The 18,079-nt window shown below is 34.9% G+C and overlaps 1 protein-coding gene across 1 annotated transcript in view; it reads left to right on the forward strand.

Moving 5' to 3' along the window:
* Positions 1–18,079, forward strand: part of LOC114664444 (E3 ubiquitin-protein ligase rnf213-alpha-like) — a 282,755-nt gene that overhangs the window by 189,818 nt on the left and 74,858 nt on the right. Inside the window, exons 29-35 of the mRNA XM_051918957.1 lie at positions 5,681–5,863; positions 10,912–11,081; positions 11,383–11,482; positions 14,456–14,570; positions 14,873–15,077; positions 15,653–15,843; positions 17,602–17,724. Coding sequence (XP_051774917.1) covers positions 5,681–5,863; positions 10,912–11,081; positions 11,383–11,482; positions 14,456–14,570; positions 14,873–15,077; positions 15,653–15,843; positions 17,602–17,724 — 1,087 coding nt within the window. The remainder of the gene's footprint in view (positions 1–5,680; positions 5,864–10,911; positions 11,082–11,382; positions 11,483–14,455; positions 14,571–14,872; positions 15,078–15,652; positions 15,844–17,601; positions 17,725–18,079) is intronic.

Here is an 18,079-nt window from a genome sequence, read left to right on the forward strand (position 1 = left end):
TAAAACTTTTGTGACACTTTATCATGTCAGTCACTACAGTATCAAAGAAAAGATCGCATTACCGCAAACAAAAGGTAATTAATCATCAGAACCAGGTGTAATTGAAAAAATAGCAGGACAAATCGAGGTCAGAACAAAAGAGTAGACAACAAAGTCTTTTTGCATTCATATCAATCAATGCACAAAATGTGGATTTACACAATAATGGACCATACGCTATGAGAATCTGTGGTCCCGGAATAGTTTAAGCAACGACAAGTTAAATTTCAAAGAATACACAATTCGGTCGGGTGTATATTGATGGTCATGGAGAAGTGATGCAAATTTTAACAGGCAAAAAGAAAGGTAATGTATATATTCCGCGAATAACATTACACACCAAAGGAGATCATGATATGCCATTCATATAAAAATGTTTACAGTTTACCATGAGAATAGCTTTTGCTATGACAATCAATAAATCACAGGGACAAACATTAGAAAAACTCGGATTATTTATTACAGAAACAGAAACAATATTCACTCACAGGCAGTTATACGTTGCATTGTCACAATGTGTCTCCAAAAAATATTGTTTTTAATGAAGCTTTAAAGTAAAAGTGCAAATAATGAAATTGAAACAATTCCAAAGAAAAAAAAATTTAAAAATTGTATATCCGATTAACCAAACACAGGGGTTGGCGAGTGAAGCGAGCAGGGGGCGAAGCCCCCTAGTACACAATAAAGACGATGAGATGCATATGTTATACAGTGTGACATGCATGTGTCTCTCCAGCCGCCCAGTCCAACACATGCAGACATCAGGCATAAGTTTGATACACAGCACATGTTTATTATAGTGGGGAAGTGCTTCTCCCTCCCTCCCAACAGCAACACAGTACAAAGAACCAAGCACCAAAGCACAGTAAACACAGTACTCTTATTTTCTCTTCTCCTCTTTCTCTCTCTTGTTCTTCAAATCCTCCTTTGGCAAACTTTATCCACCTCCTCCCGACTCTGGCTCTCGGAGTAGTGACAGCTGACTTCTTTAATAGAGCACCCAGAAGTGGAGGCATTCCTTCAATGAAGGGCTCTGCCATTTCCACACCTCCTCCTCTTGCAGCATCCATGGAACCCAACTTCTGCATTGAACTCCAACTCCCAGTGTGCCCCGCTGGAATCCGTAGAGCCACAGTAACCCAGGGGGACTGCCCTCTAGAATCTCAAGGGAGATAATGCCCTGACCAGGCTTTCTTCCCCGATCCTTCCAACCACCTGGTGTACTGGCCATCCACAACAACAGTAAAACACCTACTGTCTCTATTTACAGTATTCAGTTTAGGATACTATATTATACATCTCCTTTGTCAAGCATCAGAATTTAATCTGTCAAGTATCATTTATTCTTTTCAATAGTCATTCATCCCTCATCACTACATGTTTATTGCTTCTCACCGAGATTTTATCCCAGTGGGTGATCTCTATCACAAATGGCTTATGTTAAGAGTGGTGTCCCACACAGTTCAGTGCTGGGGCTGAGGCTATTTTTAATATAAACTGCTCAAAAAATTAAAGGAACACTTTGAAAACACATCAGATCTCATTGGGAATAAATCCTGCTGGATATCTATACTGATATGGACTGAGTAATTTGTTAGGAATGAAAGGATGCCATATTGTTTGATGGAAATGAAAATTATCAACCTACAGAGGGCTGAATTCAAAAACACCCCGAAAATAAAAGTGAAAAAATGATGTGGCAGGCTAGTCTATTTTGCTGAAATTTCATTGCAGCAACTCCAAATCGTACTCAGTAGTTTATATGGCCCCCAGGTGCTTGTATGCATGCCTGCCAATGTCTGGGCATGCTCCTAATGGGATGACGGATGGTGTCCTGGGGGATCTCCTACTAGATCTGGATCAGGGCATCACTGAGCTCCTGAACAGTCTGAGGTGCAACCTGGCAGCGTCGGTTGGACCGAAACATAATATCCCAGAGGTGTTCTATTGGAGGGCGGCACGGTGGCGCAGTGGTAGTGCTGCTGCCTCGCAGTTAGGAGACCCGGGTTCGCTTCCCGGGTCCACCCTGCATGGAGTTTGCATGTTCTCCCCGTGTCTGCGTGGGTTTCCTCCGGGCGCTCCGGTTTCCTCCCACAGTCCAAAGACATGCCGGTTAGGTGGATTGGTGATTCTAAATTGGCCCTAGTGTGTGGGTGTGTTTGTGTGTGTGTCCTGCGGTGGGTTGGCACCCTGCCCGGGATTGGTTCCCTGCCTTGTGCCCTGTGTTGGCTGGGATTGGCTCCAGCAGACCCCCGTGACCCTGTGTTCGGATTCAGCGGGTTTGAAAATGGATGGATGGATGTTCTATTGGATTTAGGTCAGGTGAGTGTGGGGGCCAATCAATGGTATCCAGTGTTCCTTTAATTTTTTTGAGCAGTATATATAAATTATTTGGATAGAAATATAAATAACAGGCTCGTTTTGTTTGCAGGTGATACCAAGCTAGATGGATTGTCAGATAATCTAGAATATGTTGAATCATTACAGTGGGACTTGGACAGTATATAAACTTGGGCAGATTTATGGCAGATGAAAATTTATGTATGTAAATGTAGAGTATTACAAACAGGAAATAAAAATGTTAGGTGTGAATACACAATGGGAAGTCTGAAAATCGAACATACATCTCATGAGAAGGATTTGGAAGTTGAGCTGAACTTGACACTATCAACTGCCAGACAGTGTTCAGAAGCCATTAAGGAGGCTAATAGAATGTTAGGTTATAAGTGTATAGCACAATGCATAATGTACATGTCCAGGGAGGTTACGCTAAAGCTTTATCATTTTTTTATAGATTTTATTTAATAATAATAATAATTCATTACATTTATATAGCGCTTTTGAAGAAACTAACATTCCATACAATCAAGACTTACTTTTACAACAAAGAAAAGTACATACAATCGAGTCAAACTTAACAAACCTGAATTAATTCCCTGCCTGTGAGAAAAAGAGGAAAGCCAACAGCTAGAGCACATCTTTAAAAACAAAAAAGAAGGGAGAATATCCTTTCTCCCGAAATAAAAGCTTTTTCTAAAATTTTTTTTACAAAAGTTTCGAACAGATCCTCTAAGTGAGAATTAATTTTTTTCCAATTTCAAATAGTATAGAAGATCAGTTACCCACTTATAACAGTTGAGCAAGATAAGTTTGCATGCTAGTAGAGTGGTATAAGCAATTGCAATCAATTTGTCTTTCTCCACTTTAAGCCTACTTTAAGCTGTTAATGATTTAGGAGTGATTGTGACACCAAGGCTGCCTGATAGGCATTGAAAGTTTTTTTTCCAGAATGATGTTAATGTGGTGCACGGCCAAAACATGTGTTCCAGTGAGGCGGGGCTAGATTGCAACATTCACAGCTTGAATCTTAGCCTGGATATGTTTTGGACAATTGTAACTGAGATAAATGTGCTTGATAAAAGTATTTAAGTTGAATGATTGAATGCCTTCCACTCCTTTTCTGAGATGTTAAGTGAAAGATCCTTTCCCCACCATACCCTGGGATCTTTGAAATGAAGAGACTTTAAGATGTTTGTATATATATATTGTTGAGATGCTATCTGAGTCTTCAAGAATGAACAGGATTGCCTCTTAAACAGAAATGGGTGGGAGGTGAGGAAAATTGGGCAGGTTCCTTTTAGCAAAGTTTCAGATTTGAAAGTAGTGGAAAAATTGTGTTGATGGGAAGTTAAATTTGAAGCATAATTGTTCATAAGATGCAAGGACATTATCTATATTCAAATCTCTAGGTGTTTTAATAATGTTGAAGCTTGTTAGACCTTGCTTGAAGTGCTGTGTGCAGTTTTGATCTCCAGGCTACAAAAAGATCATAGAAGTGCTAGAAAAAGTCCAGAGAAGAGCAACTAGGCTGATTCCAGGTCTACAAGAAATGAATTATGACGAAAGATTAAGAGAGCTGAGCTTTTTCAGTTTAAGCAAAATAAGATTATGAGGAGAGATTATTAAAATATTTTAAATTATGAAAGGAATTAGTACAGTGAATCACGACTGTTACTCTAAAATGAGTTCAGCAAGAACATGGACACAGTTGAAAACTTGTTAAGGGTAAATTTTGTAAAAACATTAGGGAGTTTTTATTTAATTAAGAGACAACTATTAAACAAAACCTAGGCCTGTCTGGACCCTTACATTTTTGCATACATAGTAAAGAGGGGTTGGAGGATGCCACAGCAACACCTCTGAGTCTACTATATGAGCACCTGAAAGGACTAAATCTATGCAACTTGCTGTTTTTGTAGATTTTTCATCATTTTTTAATACAATCCGGGCCCACATTTTAGTTGACAAACGAATTGATAAATTCTGATTAGATCCTAACTTGGTGTATTGGAGTCTGGACTTTGTAACTAACACAACAGAAAGGGTCAGTGTTAATAGCTATTTTCAAGGTCTGCTGTCTGACTTCTCTTCTGTTTATCTTATACAAATGACTGTAGGAGTTCACATTCATGTCAGGTCAGACATATTCTGAACGTTTCAGATGACTCTGACATTGTTAGTTTGTTAGAAGACAACAACCATTGGCCTGTTGTTGAGTTTTTTTCAATGGTGTGACTGTTCCTTTTTACAGATAAATATGTCTAAGACCAATGATATGCAGGTTTTAGGTGCTCCCCTCCTGCCACTCTCTCAACAGTAATACAAAATGAGACTAAGGATATGGTGGAGCACAACAAGTGTTTAGTGACAAATCATTACACATAACACACTTAACACAGAACAAATTTGTAAGAAGGGGCAGACATGGCTATTCCTTATTAGGAAACTCATTTGTTTTTATTGAATCTGCTGTTTATTTTCTTTTTATATGTTGGTCTGTCAACCTCAGTATTAAGAATATAAACTATCTAAACAAACTTATAAAAAGTAGCAGCAAAATTATTGGTTTGCAGCAGACATCTGTCACTGAGCTGTATTACAAACAGGTTAGGAAAAAAGCTGACTTTATTCAATCAGACAGTAGCTGTCCTTTTTTACCTAAATTTCATCTTTCGCCATCAGGCTGTAGATTTAGGTCCCTGAGGTGAAAGAACAACTGATTTAAGAACTCTTTTATTCCCAACGCTATAAGCATTTTGAATTCAGTTACTTGTAGGGATGCTGCTGAATTCTGAATTATTATTGTTAAGAATAATTATTCTCCTTTTTACAAATCTTGAGAATATATGTTAACAATAGTTGTCAGTTCTTGTGTCTTAGCTTATTTTGTGTGTGTGTGAAATAGTGCTTCATGATTTGCACTTTCCTACTGCAAAAGAGTTTACCTCTGGGACAATAAAGCCTACCTAACCTAATAATGTATCAAGATTTATAAACAATTGTAAATAATGCTGGTTTTGTAAAACTACTTTTGTGAATGTAGTGAATATATCAGCTTAATATGCAGTAGTAATAATAATGTTCCTAAAGTATAGGCATGTCTAAAGGAATAGTTCATGTACTTATTTCTTGAATCATATTTTATAAAATATGGACCTTGTCATTGTAAAGTGTTGTCCATTTCCAGCAAGTTCTTCTGCTCAAGGCAATTGTGTTTTATTGGAGACAAAGTAAATATTTTTTGTCTTAAATTTTCAATGTTACTTAGGTTAACAATCTTGATTGTTCTTTATTGCTGTAGATTTGGTTTACATTCTTGCCGTATATGTCTGGGAGACCAAGTGGATCCAGTAAATTTGCAATGCAATCACATTTTCTGCAAACTTTGTATAACACAGTGGCTAATTCCAGGTCAGATGTTTTGCCCAATTTGTAGAGTAGTCCTCCCTGATGACTACAAAGTTGAGGTTTCAGAAGAAATTCAGTAAGTTTTGTTTGTTTTTTCCCCTTTCTGCTGATATGTTAATGTTCATTTTTCACACCGCCAATGAAACCTCTTTGTGTTACTGTTTTGCTAGAAATGAATATGTTATGAAAAGAGCTGCCATTTTATTCATATAATTTTTTCCATTGTTTTCTGCTAGCACAAATTTTATTTTATTAAGTGCTTCATCAGAGATTAGACAAAATTATTATCTAGATAATATTTAAGGTGAACAAAAATAATCTTCCAAAGCATGTTGGTGAGAAAAGCAGCTTCTTATCTGTTACTTTTTGCCATTAGATTCAGATCTTTTTAGCCTAAGAACAATTACTATTTAATATAGATTTTTTTTCTTTTTGACTAAATTGATTCCTTTTTTTGAATAGGTGGGACACCTGGCCTTGAATATAGTTGCATGATACCATATTCATATTGTGATCAGAAAATCATGCACATTATTCAGCTGAACTTGTGCAAATACATCTTCATGAAATGATCAGAGTAATATTATCTGCATATTATGCCTCAGTAACATGTATTTATACATCCTTCCATTCTCATAACAACTCATGTTATTCTGGGTGTTATCGAGTCAAAGCACCAGCAGTCTGTCACATAAAATTTGTCAACCATGTTTTGGACTAGCAATATGTGTCAAACCATGTAATTAGAACATGGGACCAAGTACAAGGAAATGACAACTGCATCTGATGTTACCACGGTGCCGTGTTCACAAAACATTACTATATTTATTTTAAGTGAGCTGTACAATTATAATTCTAAAATAATACAAGATGCACTTCATCACGAAAAAGAAATGAAAAGAATTTACATTCCTTTAAGCCAAGACATAGTACTTGCCAAATCAGTTTGGTTTCTGTTGGTCTTAAGCTACAAAGCAAACTGCTATTATTTCCTGAAGCGTTTACCTAATGTATAGTTCAACTAAAGGAGTATAACAGTATTGCATCATTTTAAATTTACACTGTGTTGTATATTCTTAAAGATCTAAAACCAGTGAATGGTTAGGACTCAAGCACTGCAGCATCATAAACAACATCATTCTTTCTTTTTTATAATCTGTCTACGGATTACATGGATTAATTTCCCATGTAATAATAATCTTATAAAGCAAAATTTACCTTGCACGGAAAACCAAAACTAACTTTCAGTAAAAACAAAGTGTGTGTATTTTTGTTTCAACCTTCATGAGAGTGAGAGTGTGGGTTGCATGCCTGTGTGCATGAGTAGACACTGATGGACTGGCATTCTCTTTTAAACCATTTCATGCTGTGCATCCAGTGCTGCTGGTATAGGCCCCTGTTCACAACAACCCTGGTTTTGATTGAACTGTTTTGAGAATGCTGTTATATTCAGAGAATTCCTGCCCATGCAGTTCTTTGAGAAAATAAGTATACCACAAGAAAGCTCTGCATCTTTCAAAATATGTGCGTGTACAGAAACTGGATTATAAATTATTGTTGGCAATAATCTTACAGTGACCTAATCTAAAAATATAAACATGAAAGATTGTACTTTACATTTTTTTATTGAACAAAAATGAACTGGCATACTTTTTAAATTCATATATTAACTACATTACCTGGTGCTGTGTCTTTTGGCAAAATGAACTTAATGTAAGCATTTGTTAGAACTGATTTTCATTCACCTACATCGACTGGTAGGAATCTGTGTGATGTTTGAGTATTATTGTGGATACTTTTTGTATTTTAAGCCCCCCCAACAGCATTTCAGCAGAATTTAGATTAATTGAATACTCCATGCAAAAATGCTCACTCGTGTCTGAGTGTGTTCCATTTTATTTCACAAGAGCTGTTTCTGGAAGTGGTCTTCCTTACAATATTTTATTAAAAATAAATCTGTTTGGGATGTTGTGAACATACGATTGTATGACATCACATGTGGGCTATGAGACATGAGTAACATGACATTTTTTCATTGACATTTTTGATATTGTTTGGTGTTGTCTAGTGTTGATCATCACAGAAACCTGTTCTGTCAGATACTTTGTTACCTCCACTCTGCATGAGTTTAAAACTTTCTCAGTCATCACTGCAAACTACATAGGGCAAGTAATATATTTAAAAAATGTTATTGGGTGGAGAATTCATTTAAGGTGGGCGTGTCCAACTCCAATCTTGCAGGGCCACAGTGGCTGCAGGATTTCCTCCCTTCCACTTTCTTAATCGATATCCAATTTCTGCTATTAATTGACTTCTATTCCCTTAATTTTAATTTTCTTTGTTATTTGACAATCCTCTGAATTGCTTCTTTTTTCCAAAAATGGCAGCCAAATAAAAACAAGCTGTGAGCCAACAGATGACCTGCTGAGTTGGGAGCCTTAAACTCCAACCACTTCCCCTCCAACCATTTTCATAACTAGAAGGTGCTTCTTGTTCTTAGTTTTATGTCATGGTATAATTCCATGGCTTTTGGAGCTCTCATTCTGCCACAGCAGAAACCATCATCAAAATGTTGACTCATTTTGTATCACATTATTGTTTGGCTTGTAATTAACACTAGAATTACCAAAGCCTACGAAAAAAATCATAAACCCGGCCCACCCTCAATCCCTTTGCACCTCTCCGTCAGCGTCTTTTTTTCTTGTAAATGTGTCGATCAAGACAAGCAGCAAGCAGCCTACTATTCCATCTCCCCAAGGCTGCAGAATGGACACAAAGTTCTTCCAGCTCAAACCGTGATTATCTGGGAGTCAGGTACCTAGAGTTGTATAGGGAAATAATATATAGTTATTTGGAACACATGCATTTCATGTGCATTACGTTTCTACAATAATCTATGTAAACACATCATTTAAACAGAAACGTTTTCAGATTTTAGTAATAAATGACAAAATGTAGACATAAACTGTACAATGTGTGAAGCCTGAAGTCAAGAAAAAATAAACACTTTCACAAAAGATACAAGGATAATATGACATCTTCCATGGCACAGCTGTAAGAGTTGTTGACTTGTAATTAAGAGTCCCCTGGTTCGATCCTGACTGCCTCATATATTTACTGTTTTGAGTAGTGAGCTGCTCTTATTATTAATATTATACTGTACAATAAAAGCATACATTTGATTTGCGTCTGTAACAGCCGATGTAAATATATAGTACTTGTAAAAGTTAGCAGTTTTTTTCACTTTTATTCTCTCATTCACGATCACGATACATACTACCCCCCCACCACTCCAGATCTGACGCTGTTAGTTTTTATTTGAAACTGGGAATAACTGTAGATGTGAGTGGTGTTTTGGGACAATGGAACTGGAAATTCTCTGATTTGGAGAGATAAAATCTGACACACAAACGCTGGTGAATCTGTCTTATTGGTATCTCATTGTCACTTGATTTTTTTGTATTCAGTTTTATTGAGTGTTCCTGCTTACGCTGAATTAGTATGCACTTTATGGTCCATGATGTCAAAGCTGCACTGACAAAAAACAGAGACATGGATATATGTGATATTTGGAATTATTCATTTTATGACCTGTATAGTATATTTAGGAGAACATTGTGGCACGGATGCAACATTATTCATATTATTCATATTCATTTGCATACCATCTTGCAGTTGTAATCAGTGACCACTTGTTATAGCGCACAGCAACCAGCCACCTGCGTGTTATTGTTCACAGTGAATAAGCTCACGCCTTCTGGTGCATGATGTCAACGCAGCACCAGGAAAAAAAAGAAAGGGACAAATATATGTGACATTTTGAAGAAATAATTTTATGACCTGAATAGTACCAATTAGAAAACATCATCGCACTAATGCAATATTATTTGAAAACGAACAGCGTCAGATCAGGTTTAAATTTATGGTACTTGTAAAAGTTAGTTTTTTTTTTCAGTTTTATTCTCTCAGTCATGTTCACGCTCTCAAATTGCAGCCCAATCTGACCCTAGCTAACATAATTAACAGTGTCAGCATAAATTTACACCCAATCTGTCACTGTACTTGGCTGTTCCAAAACTCTTTACATATTCTTTATTGAACCAGTCAGTTGTGGACTTATTCTGCCCTTTCAGAGTATTGATCCATGCTAAGTTCAGGTTTAAAATTTTGCAGCAAAGTAACTTTGCCATGATGTATCTGTCATTGACAACATTGTTCCAGAAATCTTGTTTTATATGCAGAAGATCCACTTCAAACTATAGGTTTTCTTTAGGGCACAGGCACCTTGCTTTCTCTAATTCATTGTCAAACTGCAATATAAATCAAGCTTGTACTTTTACTGGGAGTTGGCTCAGGCGCCTTGATATTGATTGAGGTCAGAGGTGTGTTTAGATCTTTTTTTTTTTTTTTTTTGATCTGAATATTATGAACTGACTTGGTCTAAGTAGATAGCAGTGATGCTGAGTTTTCTGTCTTGAACTGTGGAATGTTTGTGTTTATAAATCCTTAGAAATGGTTTTGTAACCATTCATTCTTCTTTAATAAACCTGTGGAAGTTACAGATGTGGTAACTGATCACCATGATGAAATTTTAGGAAGGGTAATTACCTTCCTCTCTCTTTTAAATTCCTTTTTTGTGGTTTTATTGATCGATTGCAAAATGTGCTTTTCATTTCTATTTATTACAAAGTCATTTTAATCTATTGATACATTTTAACTGAAAGCATATTTCCCATTTATTTATGTATTTAATGATTCATTGGTTTTCGGTGAGTTTACTTACTCTCTTGAACAGGACTGAAAATTAGTAACAGCATGTTGGGTTAAAGCAGCAATGTGCAAAGGTGTAACTGAGTAATGTCTTGTTTTCATTGCCATCTTCTTTAATGTGTATTACTGTGAATTTAAATGTGAAAAACCAGGTTTATTAAATTCAAGGTCTCAATCATTTATCACCATTAATTTATAACTAAAATGTATTAATATTTAAGCATTTTAAAATGTGCTGTAATGTAAATGGTAGGCATTTAATCTTTAGGTGATAAAAAGGTAAATGTACATTTGTAAATCTATTTATTATCTGTACTGTTATACAGCTCTGATGTTCTGCTTTATGGTTTGTAGGAATGCAGTAATGGTAAATTCAAAGTTTCGAAACCGATGCAATGCATTTTTTATTGACATGGTAACAACGTTGTGCTTTAAAGACAATGAACCACCTACTGAAAATATTATTTCTTATCTCCTGTCCTTGCTGATTGTCCAGACTGAAACAAGGTCATTTACTATTAAAGGTAATCTTAAAATGCTTGATTTTGTTATTTTATTAGTATAGATTAAACTTCGGTGATTAATTAAATTATTAAGTAAGGTATGAAATATGGTTAGTAAAATAAATTCAAATTAAAAGGAAATTAAAGTCCAGAATTTAAAAACTGCTCATCTTATATTATTCCATTTTTACATTTTCCAGTTGGGGGGAGGTAGTTTCAGGAGGCTGGGGGCTGTTTGATTCAAACCTACTATTTGTTTTTCAGTTCATTTTGAGTATTTAGGAACTGTGTCAGTATGATTTTTTTTTTGGTTTTTTTATAGCTTGTGCATTCTCCACCAAGGCTTTGTCTCCTTTTGATGATTCTGTGGACAAAAATCCAGTTGTCAGATCTATTGTGCTCAAACTTTTGTTAAAGTACAGGTAGTTTAATTTTCTTACATTCTACATTTCAGATTTAGCATAACTTGAATATGAATATATTTGGTTTGAATTTGTATTCTTACATTACCAGACATAATTCCGAGAACCTTCCACACCCTTTCATATCAATTGAAATAATTTAGTATGTTAATTTATTTAGTGTATTAAGGAACAAACCACCTGCCTTGTTTGTAGTGCCAAGTTTTTACAAAACTACCACTGACAATAATGATCCTATACACCTACAACATGTGATAAATTTCAGGTATCTTGAAACATAGGTTTTCTGGAGTCTTGTAGAATTAACAAAATAGAACATAAGCATGATTTACTGAACAAAATCTACAGTTTCATTGCTCTGAAAGTAAATTTTAATAGTAAATTTAAAATTCAATTAATTTTAATCTTCTGAAATGTACTTCCACTTATTAGCCCACTGTGCTTATAATTCAAAACCTGACATGAAAAAAGAAATGAAACACAAAACATAATTTTGAAATATAAACATAAATTCACAATGTTAAGTATAGTACATGCACCTCACAACTAAAGGTACATATTCTTGTGCTATACAATTTTTTCCAATGATTTTCAGTTACAGACTTACATTTACATACTCAGACAGAAAGGGAGCATGTGTGGGGTTCTCTCTGATCTTCTGTCAAGTATTTTGACATCCCCAGATACTCAGTTTTAGTAGTGTGGGCTTGTGTGTGCCAGAGATGATAACTGCCTAGCATTCATCTTGCAGTACAATGTGTAAAATACAGCTACAAGGAATAAGGAAGGATGGGTTGTGGACCATATAAACAGAAGAGAGGCTCATCTGTCTGAAGTTTCTTGTTTGTCATATCACAATAGAATGGAAAAAGTAAAAAAAAAAATTAGATTTTGGCCGAACTCACCATACCTATATAGCATTTGTTGATGCCACCAGTTCTGTCAGGTACCATGTCATTTAGCTGTTAGCATACAGCAAACTTATGGTTCTTTTGAAATTTGATACTGGGCTAGACATTTTTCATGGAGTCATGTAATTTGTCATCCAATGTGATTACTAGTCCGGTAATATGACATCCTCAAGGAGACACGTTCAACATCCCATCTGACTAGATGTCTTGTAATGTGCTGGTGGATTTATGGATAAGTATTTTTTATATACTGTAGAAGTGAAGGAGAGTGGACAGAGGATGAGCAGGATGCACAGATCTTATTGAAGTAAAGAAACAGAAATTGTGTAAAATGTGCCTTGCAACTAGTTAATTCTGTTCTGATAACACAGTTAAATAAAATGCAACATATACTCATATATGAACGCAATTTCAGTCTAATCATAATTTGTCAATTCTTTTTTTTGTTCTCCCACCAATTTTGTCAAAATATTTCAAATAGTATCTACCAGTTGTGTTCTTTATACATTACTAACATTTCTTCCTGATTAATCCTGATTTAATTTGTCAAACAAGGGATGTTATAATCCAAGAAAATTGGTAAAAGTTTAGCATATATAAACATTTACACAGAATTCTGAAATTAATGTCTAAATACAGCAGCTTACAATTTGCATGTTTTATTTTCAATTTGTTTTTGCGTATTATACTTGATTGCAGGAGGCTCGCTTGTTATTCCATTATTCAGCCAGCCACATAAGCATAAATGTTGGGAGGCAGGGTTACAAATGTACAGAATGCATTCTTTTGTTACTCGTATTAGGATATTTTTCTCTTTTTCCCGTTCTGGATCTCTGTCTCTCTCTGTTACTCACTCACTCTGTTACTTTGTGCCAATGGAGGTTTGTGGTAAACTTTATTTAATTAGACAAGACCTATTTACACAGCACATAATAAACCCGGGGCGGCACGGTGGCACAGTGGTAGCACTGCTGCCTCGCAGTTAGGAGACCTGGGTTTGCTTTCCGGGTCCTCCCTGCGTGGAGTTTGCATGTTCTCCCCATGTCTGCGTGGGTTTCCTCCGGGCGCTCCGGTTTCCTCCCACAGTCCAAAGACATGCAGGTTAGGTGGATTGGCGATTCTAAATTGGCCCTAGTGTGTGCTTGGTGTGTGGGTGTGTTTGTGTGTGTCCTGCGGTGGGTTGGCACCCTGCCCAGGATTGGTTCCTGCCTTGTGCCCTGTGTTGGCTGGGATTGGCTCCAGCAGACCCCGTGACCCTGTGTTTGGATTCAGCGGGTTGGAAAATGGATGGATGGATGGATAATACACCCGTTTTTAGCTTACACATATGTGCTCATTTCCCAAATGTGAGATTTGTTTGTTTAATATGGAATGAAAAGACAAATTCACATAAAATGTAAATACTGTGCAGAAAAGTTGGAGAGCCATAAGTAAGGAGATGAAGATAAAGCAGCCCATCTGCAAGCCAAAACATTAAAGGTTATTACAGCAGCAAGTGCTCACTAATCTCAACCACTACTATATATGGCAATAAACATTTCTTATTGTAATCACAATAATGTGTCCTGACCCTTCTTTTCTCAGTGTGCCCGTACTGCACATCCCAGTATTTCATTCTCAAGTTTGCTCTCTATTTTGTTTGGTGACTGCCTGACTGTAACCTCACTGTTGCGTCTATGCTATGTTATAAAGGGTGCTAGTACAGGAACACTTACTTTATTTAGAAGTTCTCGTCATGTGTGTGGTCTTGTCAGAAGTCACTTTTCTATATATGATACTTTATTCAGTTGTGCAGTTTTGAATTATAGCATTGATATGCATTTTTAGAAGGAAAATCTAATGAAATCTTGTTTTCTCTAAAAAGCACACTGTGGTTGGAGAGGGGGGACGTTTTTTTAAATTCCATAAATGGCTTTCATCTTGAAATCAGCTAAACAATTAACTGATTTGTATTCACATTTATAATTCAAACATGTTAATGTTTACCACCTGTTCTTTAAGTTCCCACAAAATTATCTCCAAAATCCAAGAAGAAATTGATGGTTATATTTCATTTTTTAAGCTTTAAAAAAGTTGAAAGGTATCTGGAAAGCCATTTATCTGAAGTTGAAGAAAAAAAGATTCTGAAAGAAGAAGACAAAAAAGAACTGTATTCCATGTTCATAAACTGTCTTGAGGTAACTATAATTTACTTTTTTTCCTTGTACATTTTGAAATAAACAGTTCACAGCTGACTAGGACATGGGATGCTATTGTATTAGAACACTGACAGATTTAATTCTAGGAAATGGACAGTAGAGCAAATTAAATTTTTACCGTAAAATTATAATTTCAATGCCTTAAAACATTAACCAGACTGCTGTTTAATGAACATGTCCAGAGTCATTTTATTGAATTGTCCATTGCTGTAAATTGATAAACTGAAAGAGTACATTTGCATTACTATGCATTTCTAAAGTGCCTTTTTTCCCTATTCTAGGACTCAATGTATGAAAAGATGCAGTCTTACTCAGCCTTAGAAAAAGTGTCCAGCTTGGAGCAAGAAAGTGCATTCTTGGCAAATTGCATCAATAACATCACTGCTTCACAAGATGTTTCAATTGAATATCTTCAGTCATTAGCTCGGATCCGTCTTTGTCTGGATATAGCTGTAGAGCACTTAGTAAAGCAAGCGGTTGACCCAGGTGATGAACGCAAAGTTCCATGTCCAAAGTCATTTTGTTGCCTTCCATTTAAAAATTGTATTATCTAAAGATTTTTAATCAGTTCTATACTAGTTATTGTTCTCATTTAAAACAAAAAAGATGATTCATTTTGTATTATCAGTAATAACTTTTTAGCAGGTGGATAATTTAATGTGAAACAAATTGATATAATTACAATATTAGTTTACTTGGCCATGATGAATGTGTTATCATGACTAATTTAGAAACTGAGTCTGATTCAAGTACAGAATGCAAGTTTCCAATTGGTTCTTTGAATAAGTATGTTATGAGCTGAAGTGGACTGAGCACCACTTTACAATTCAGTTGCTCAACACTGTGACATCATTCAAATAATTTGTTTTTAGTTGTAATATTTTAGTGAGAAGAGCCAAAAGCCATATTTATCAGATGAGGTTGAATGATGCATATTCCATTCATTAATGTATATATATATATATATATATATATATATATATATATATATATATATATATATATATATATATATATATATATATATATATATACAGTACATTTTGTTTTGGAATTTGTAGATGCACAGGATGTGAAAGGATTTTCATTTCTGAAAACTATCAAAGAATTTTGTGATAAAAGCAACAACGACTGGTACAGAATTTACATGACCCGAAAAGTCTGCAGGCAGCAAGGAATGGAATTTCTCCAGCATTTGTTGAGGAAAGGATGTTTTGCTTGGATTTTCCCTCCTGAAATTGTTCAGCATCAGGTAAATTAACATGTGTGTTGGCATACTGAAAAAAAGGGAAATGGCAGGTTGTTACATTTACAAAATGTATTTACTTTATATTACATGTATTGCTTATGTTTCACTTTTTAACATAACTCGGTCATGCTTAATTTATTGAATCTTGTGGGATATACAATATACTAATTTCAGTCAGAAGGGGCCTGAGTTGCCTTGAAAGCTTGCATATTGTAATCTTTTTAGTTAGCCAATAAAAGGTGTCATTTTGCTTGGCTTTTCTCTACATTCATAATGGCTAACACGGTACAACAACCCTAGTACTACAGTCATTTAGTTTGAAGTCAAAATAGTTATATTTAGTCCTCACCGGAAATTAATACGCACCAAGCAGATTCATCATCAGCGGAGTCATGTGGCTTTGAAAGAACCAACAGATTGCTGGTTTGAGTTATTGTCGCCAGTTAAGAGCAAAAGGTTGGTGAAATAAAAGTTAAAAACAAAACACACACACACAAGAAATATTCAGATATTCATTTAAAACACTTCATCACACAGACTAACGTTACTCTGTTTTGCGTTTTTCCTTGTACTCTCTTAATGTTTTATCAAACTATGCTCACTAACTACCATCACAAGTCAGTAAATGTACTATTAAGGTTTCAAGATTTATTTGCTTAGTACAGATACGTTTACGTACTTGAAAAAAAAAGTTCTGACTTTCATTAAGGGTCATCTACTTTCAGCATTGCTGTTCATTATAGTATTACCATAACATTGCTCAACCAGATAAATACTCTTAATACAGACAAATAAATAGTACACCCCAATACAATGCAGTTGTCGAATTTGCTTGTTTGAAAATAAAAAATAAATTATTTTGTGAAAGAAAGTGCCAAGCAGCAATTTTTGCACTTTATATTTGACTAATATTTAACATTTATTCTATAATATATACAGTTACACAAATATAAATAAATGTATTTTATAACATAACACTCTATCCAAGGTGCATTTTGTATTCATATTTAGTTATACATTGGTCATGGCATTCTGGCACAGCCAAAGAAGCAGTGTTCTTGTACAACCGTTGTACATTTCTGCTTTTGAATACTGATCTTTTGTATTTTTGTTGGTTTGTATTGTTTTTTACCAAATAAAACTAGCTTTGGTATAAGCAAACCTGTTTATTTCTTATTAATAACTTTGAACATGAACTATAAAATGAAACTGGAATAAGTATAATTCACAACCTAAAAAGGTTATAGCTAAGTAACTCGGTGAGGTACATTTTTTTATAAAGTTTATAAAACAATTGTTAAAATATTATGCTTTGTTGACATGTTCATTTAACATAATATAATTAATTTAACAGAGAATAAAAAACTTTCATTCATTTTATATAAAAATATCATGTTATTTCAGGATATATTAATTTATTGCATTAAGCATAATTAAATTATTTTTGATAAAAACAATTTTATTATGTGCAACATATTTTTTTTATTTTAATCTGACATGCCATTTTTTTCAGTGTAGAAATGCATTTAAATTTTTTATTACACCCAATTCTAAGGATTTCACACTTGAAAAAGTAAAAGTAGTTCAATCGTATCTCATATTGTATTTCTTTTTTAACTACACTGAAAATAATTTTTAGTTGTATAACTTGGATATGACCATGAATATTTCTAGACTCTGGACATATTAGTCCTTTTTTAAAATTAAGATTTAGCATTACAATTTATAAAAAGTAAAATAGTTTTTCTCCTTTCCCCGTAGTCTGACCAAACCATCAAAATGGACCCCTATCTCATATGCGGAGAAGATTATAGAATTTTGCGAGATGCTGTTGGGAAGGCAATGATTGAAGGACAAGATGAAGGCATCACAGAGGCCCTTAAGGTAACAGAATTAGTCAGTTCCTTTATGATCTAAAGTGATGTAAAATCTATTGTTAAATACAACCAATTATTATAGCAAGCTGCCAATCACTCCCTGGTTGGGGGGAGTGAGCAGAGTCTCTTGTGCTGAACACAATCAGTCAGGACTCGTCAGGACAGAGGTTATGTGTTTGTGTACTGAATTTATTGTGATTTTTGGGTGTTTTGCATGCTGTCAAATTTCTTCTCACTAAACAAACCCCAGCAGGGGAATATTGTGTATTGCATCAGTTTGTTACATTTGAGTTATTATAATATTCATGAAATATTATTTTCCCAAAAACCGAACCTTCATAATTCTGCTAGGTTTGCTGCGG

Source organism: Erpetoichthys calabaricus, chromosome 14 (assembly GCF_900747795.2).
Source record: "Erpetoichthys calabaricus chromosome 14, fErpCal1.3, whole genome shotgun sequence".
In the NCBI taxonomy this organism is placed as follows: Eukaryota; Metazoa; Chordata; class Cladistia; order Polypteriformes; family Polypteridae; genus Erpetoichthys; species Erpetoichthys calabaricus.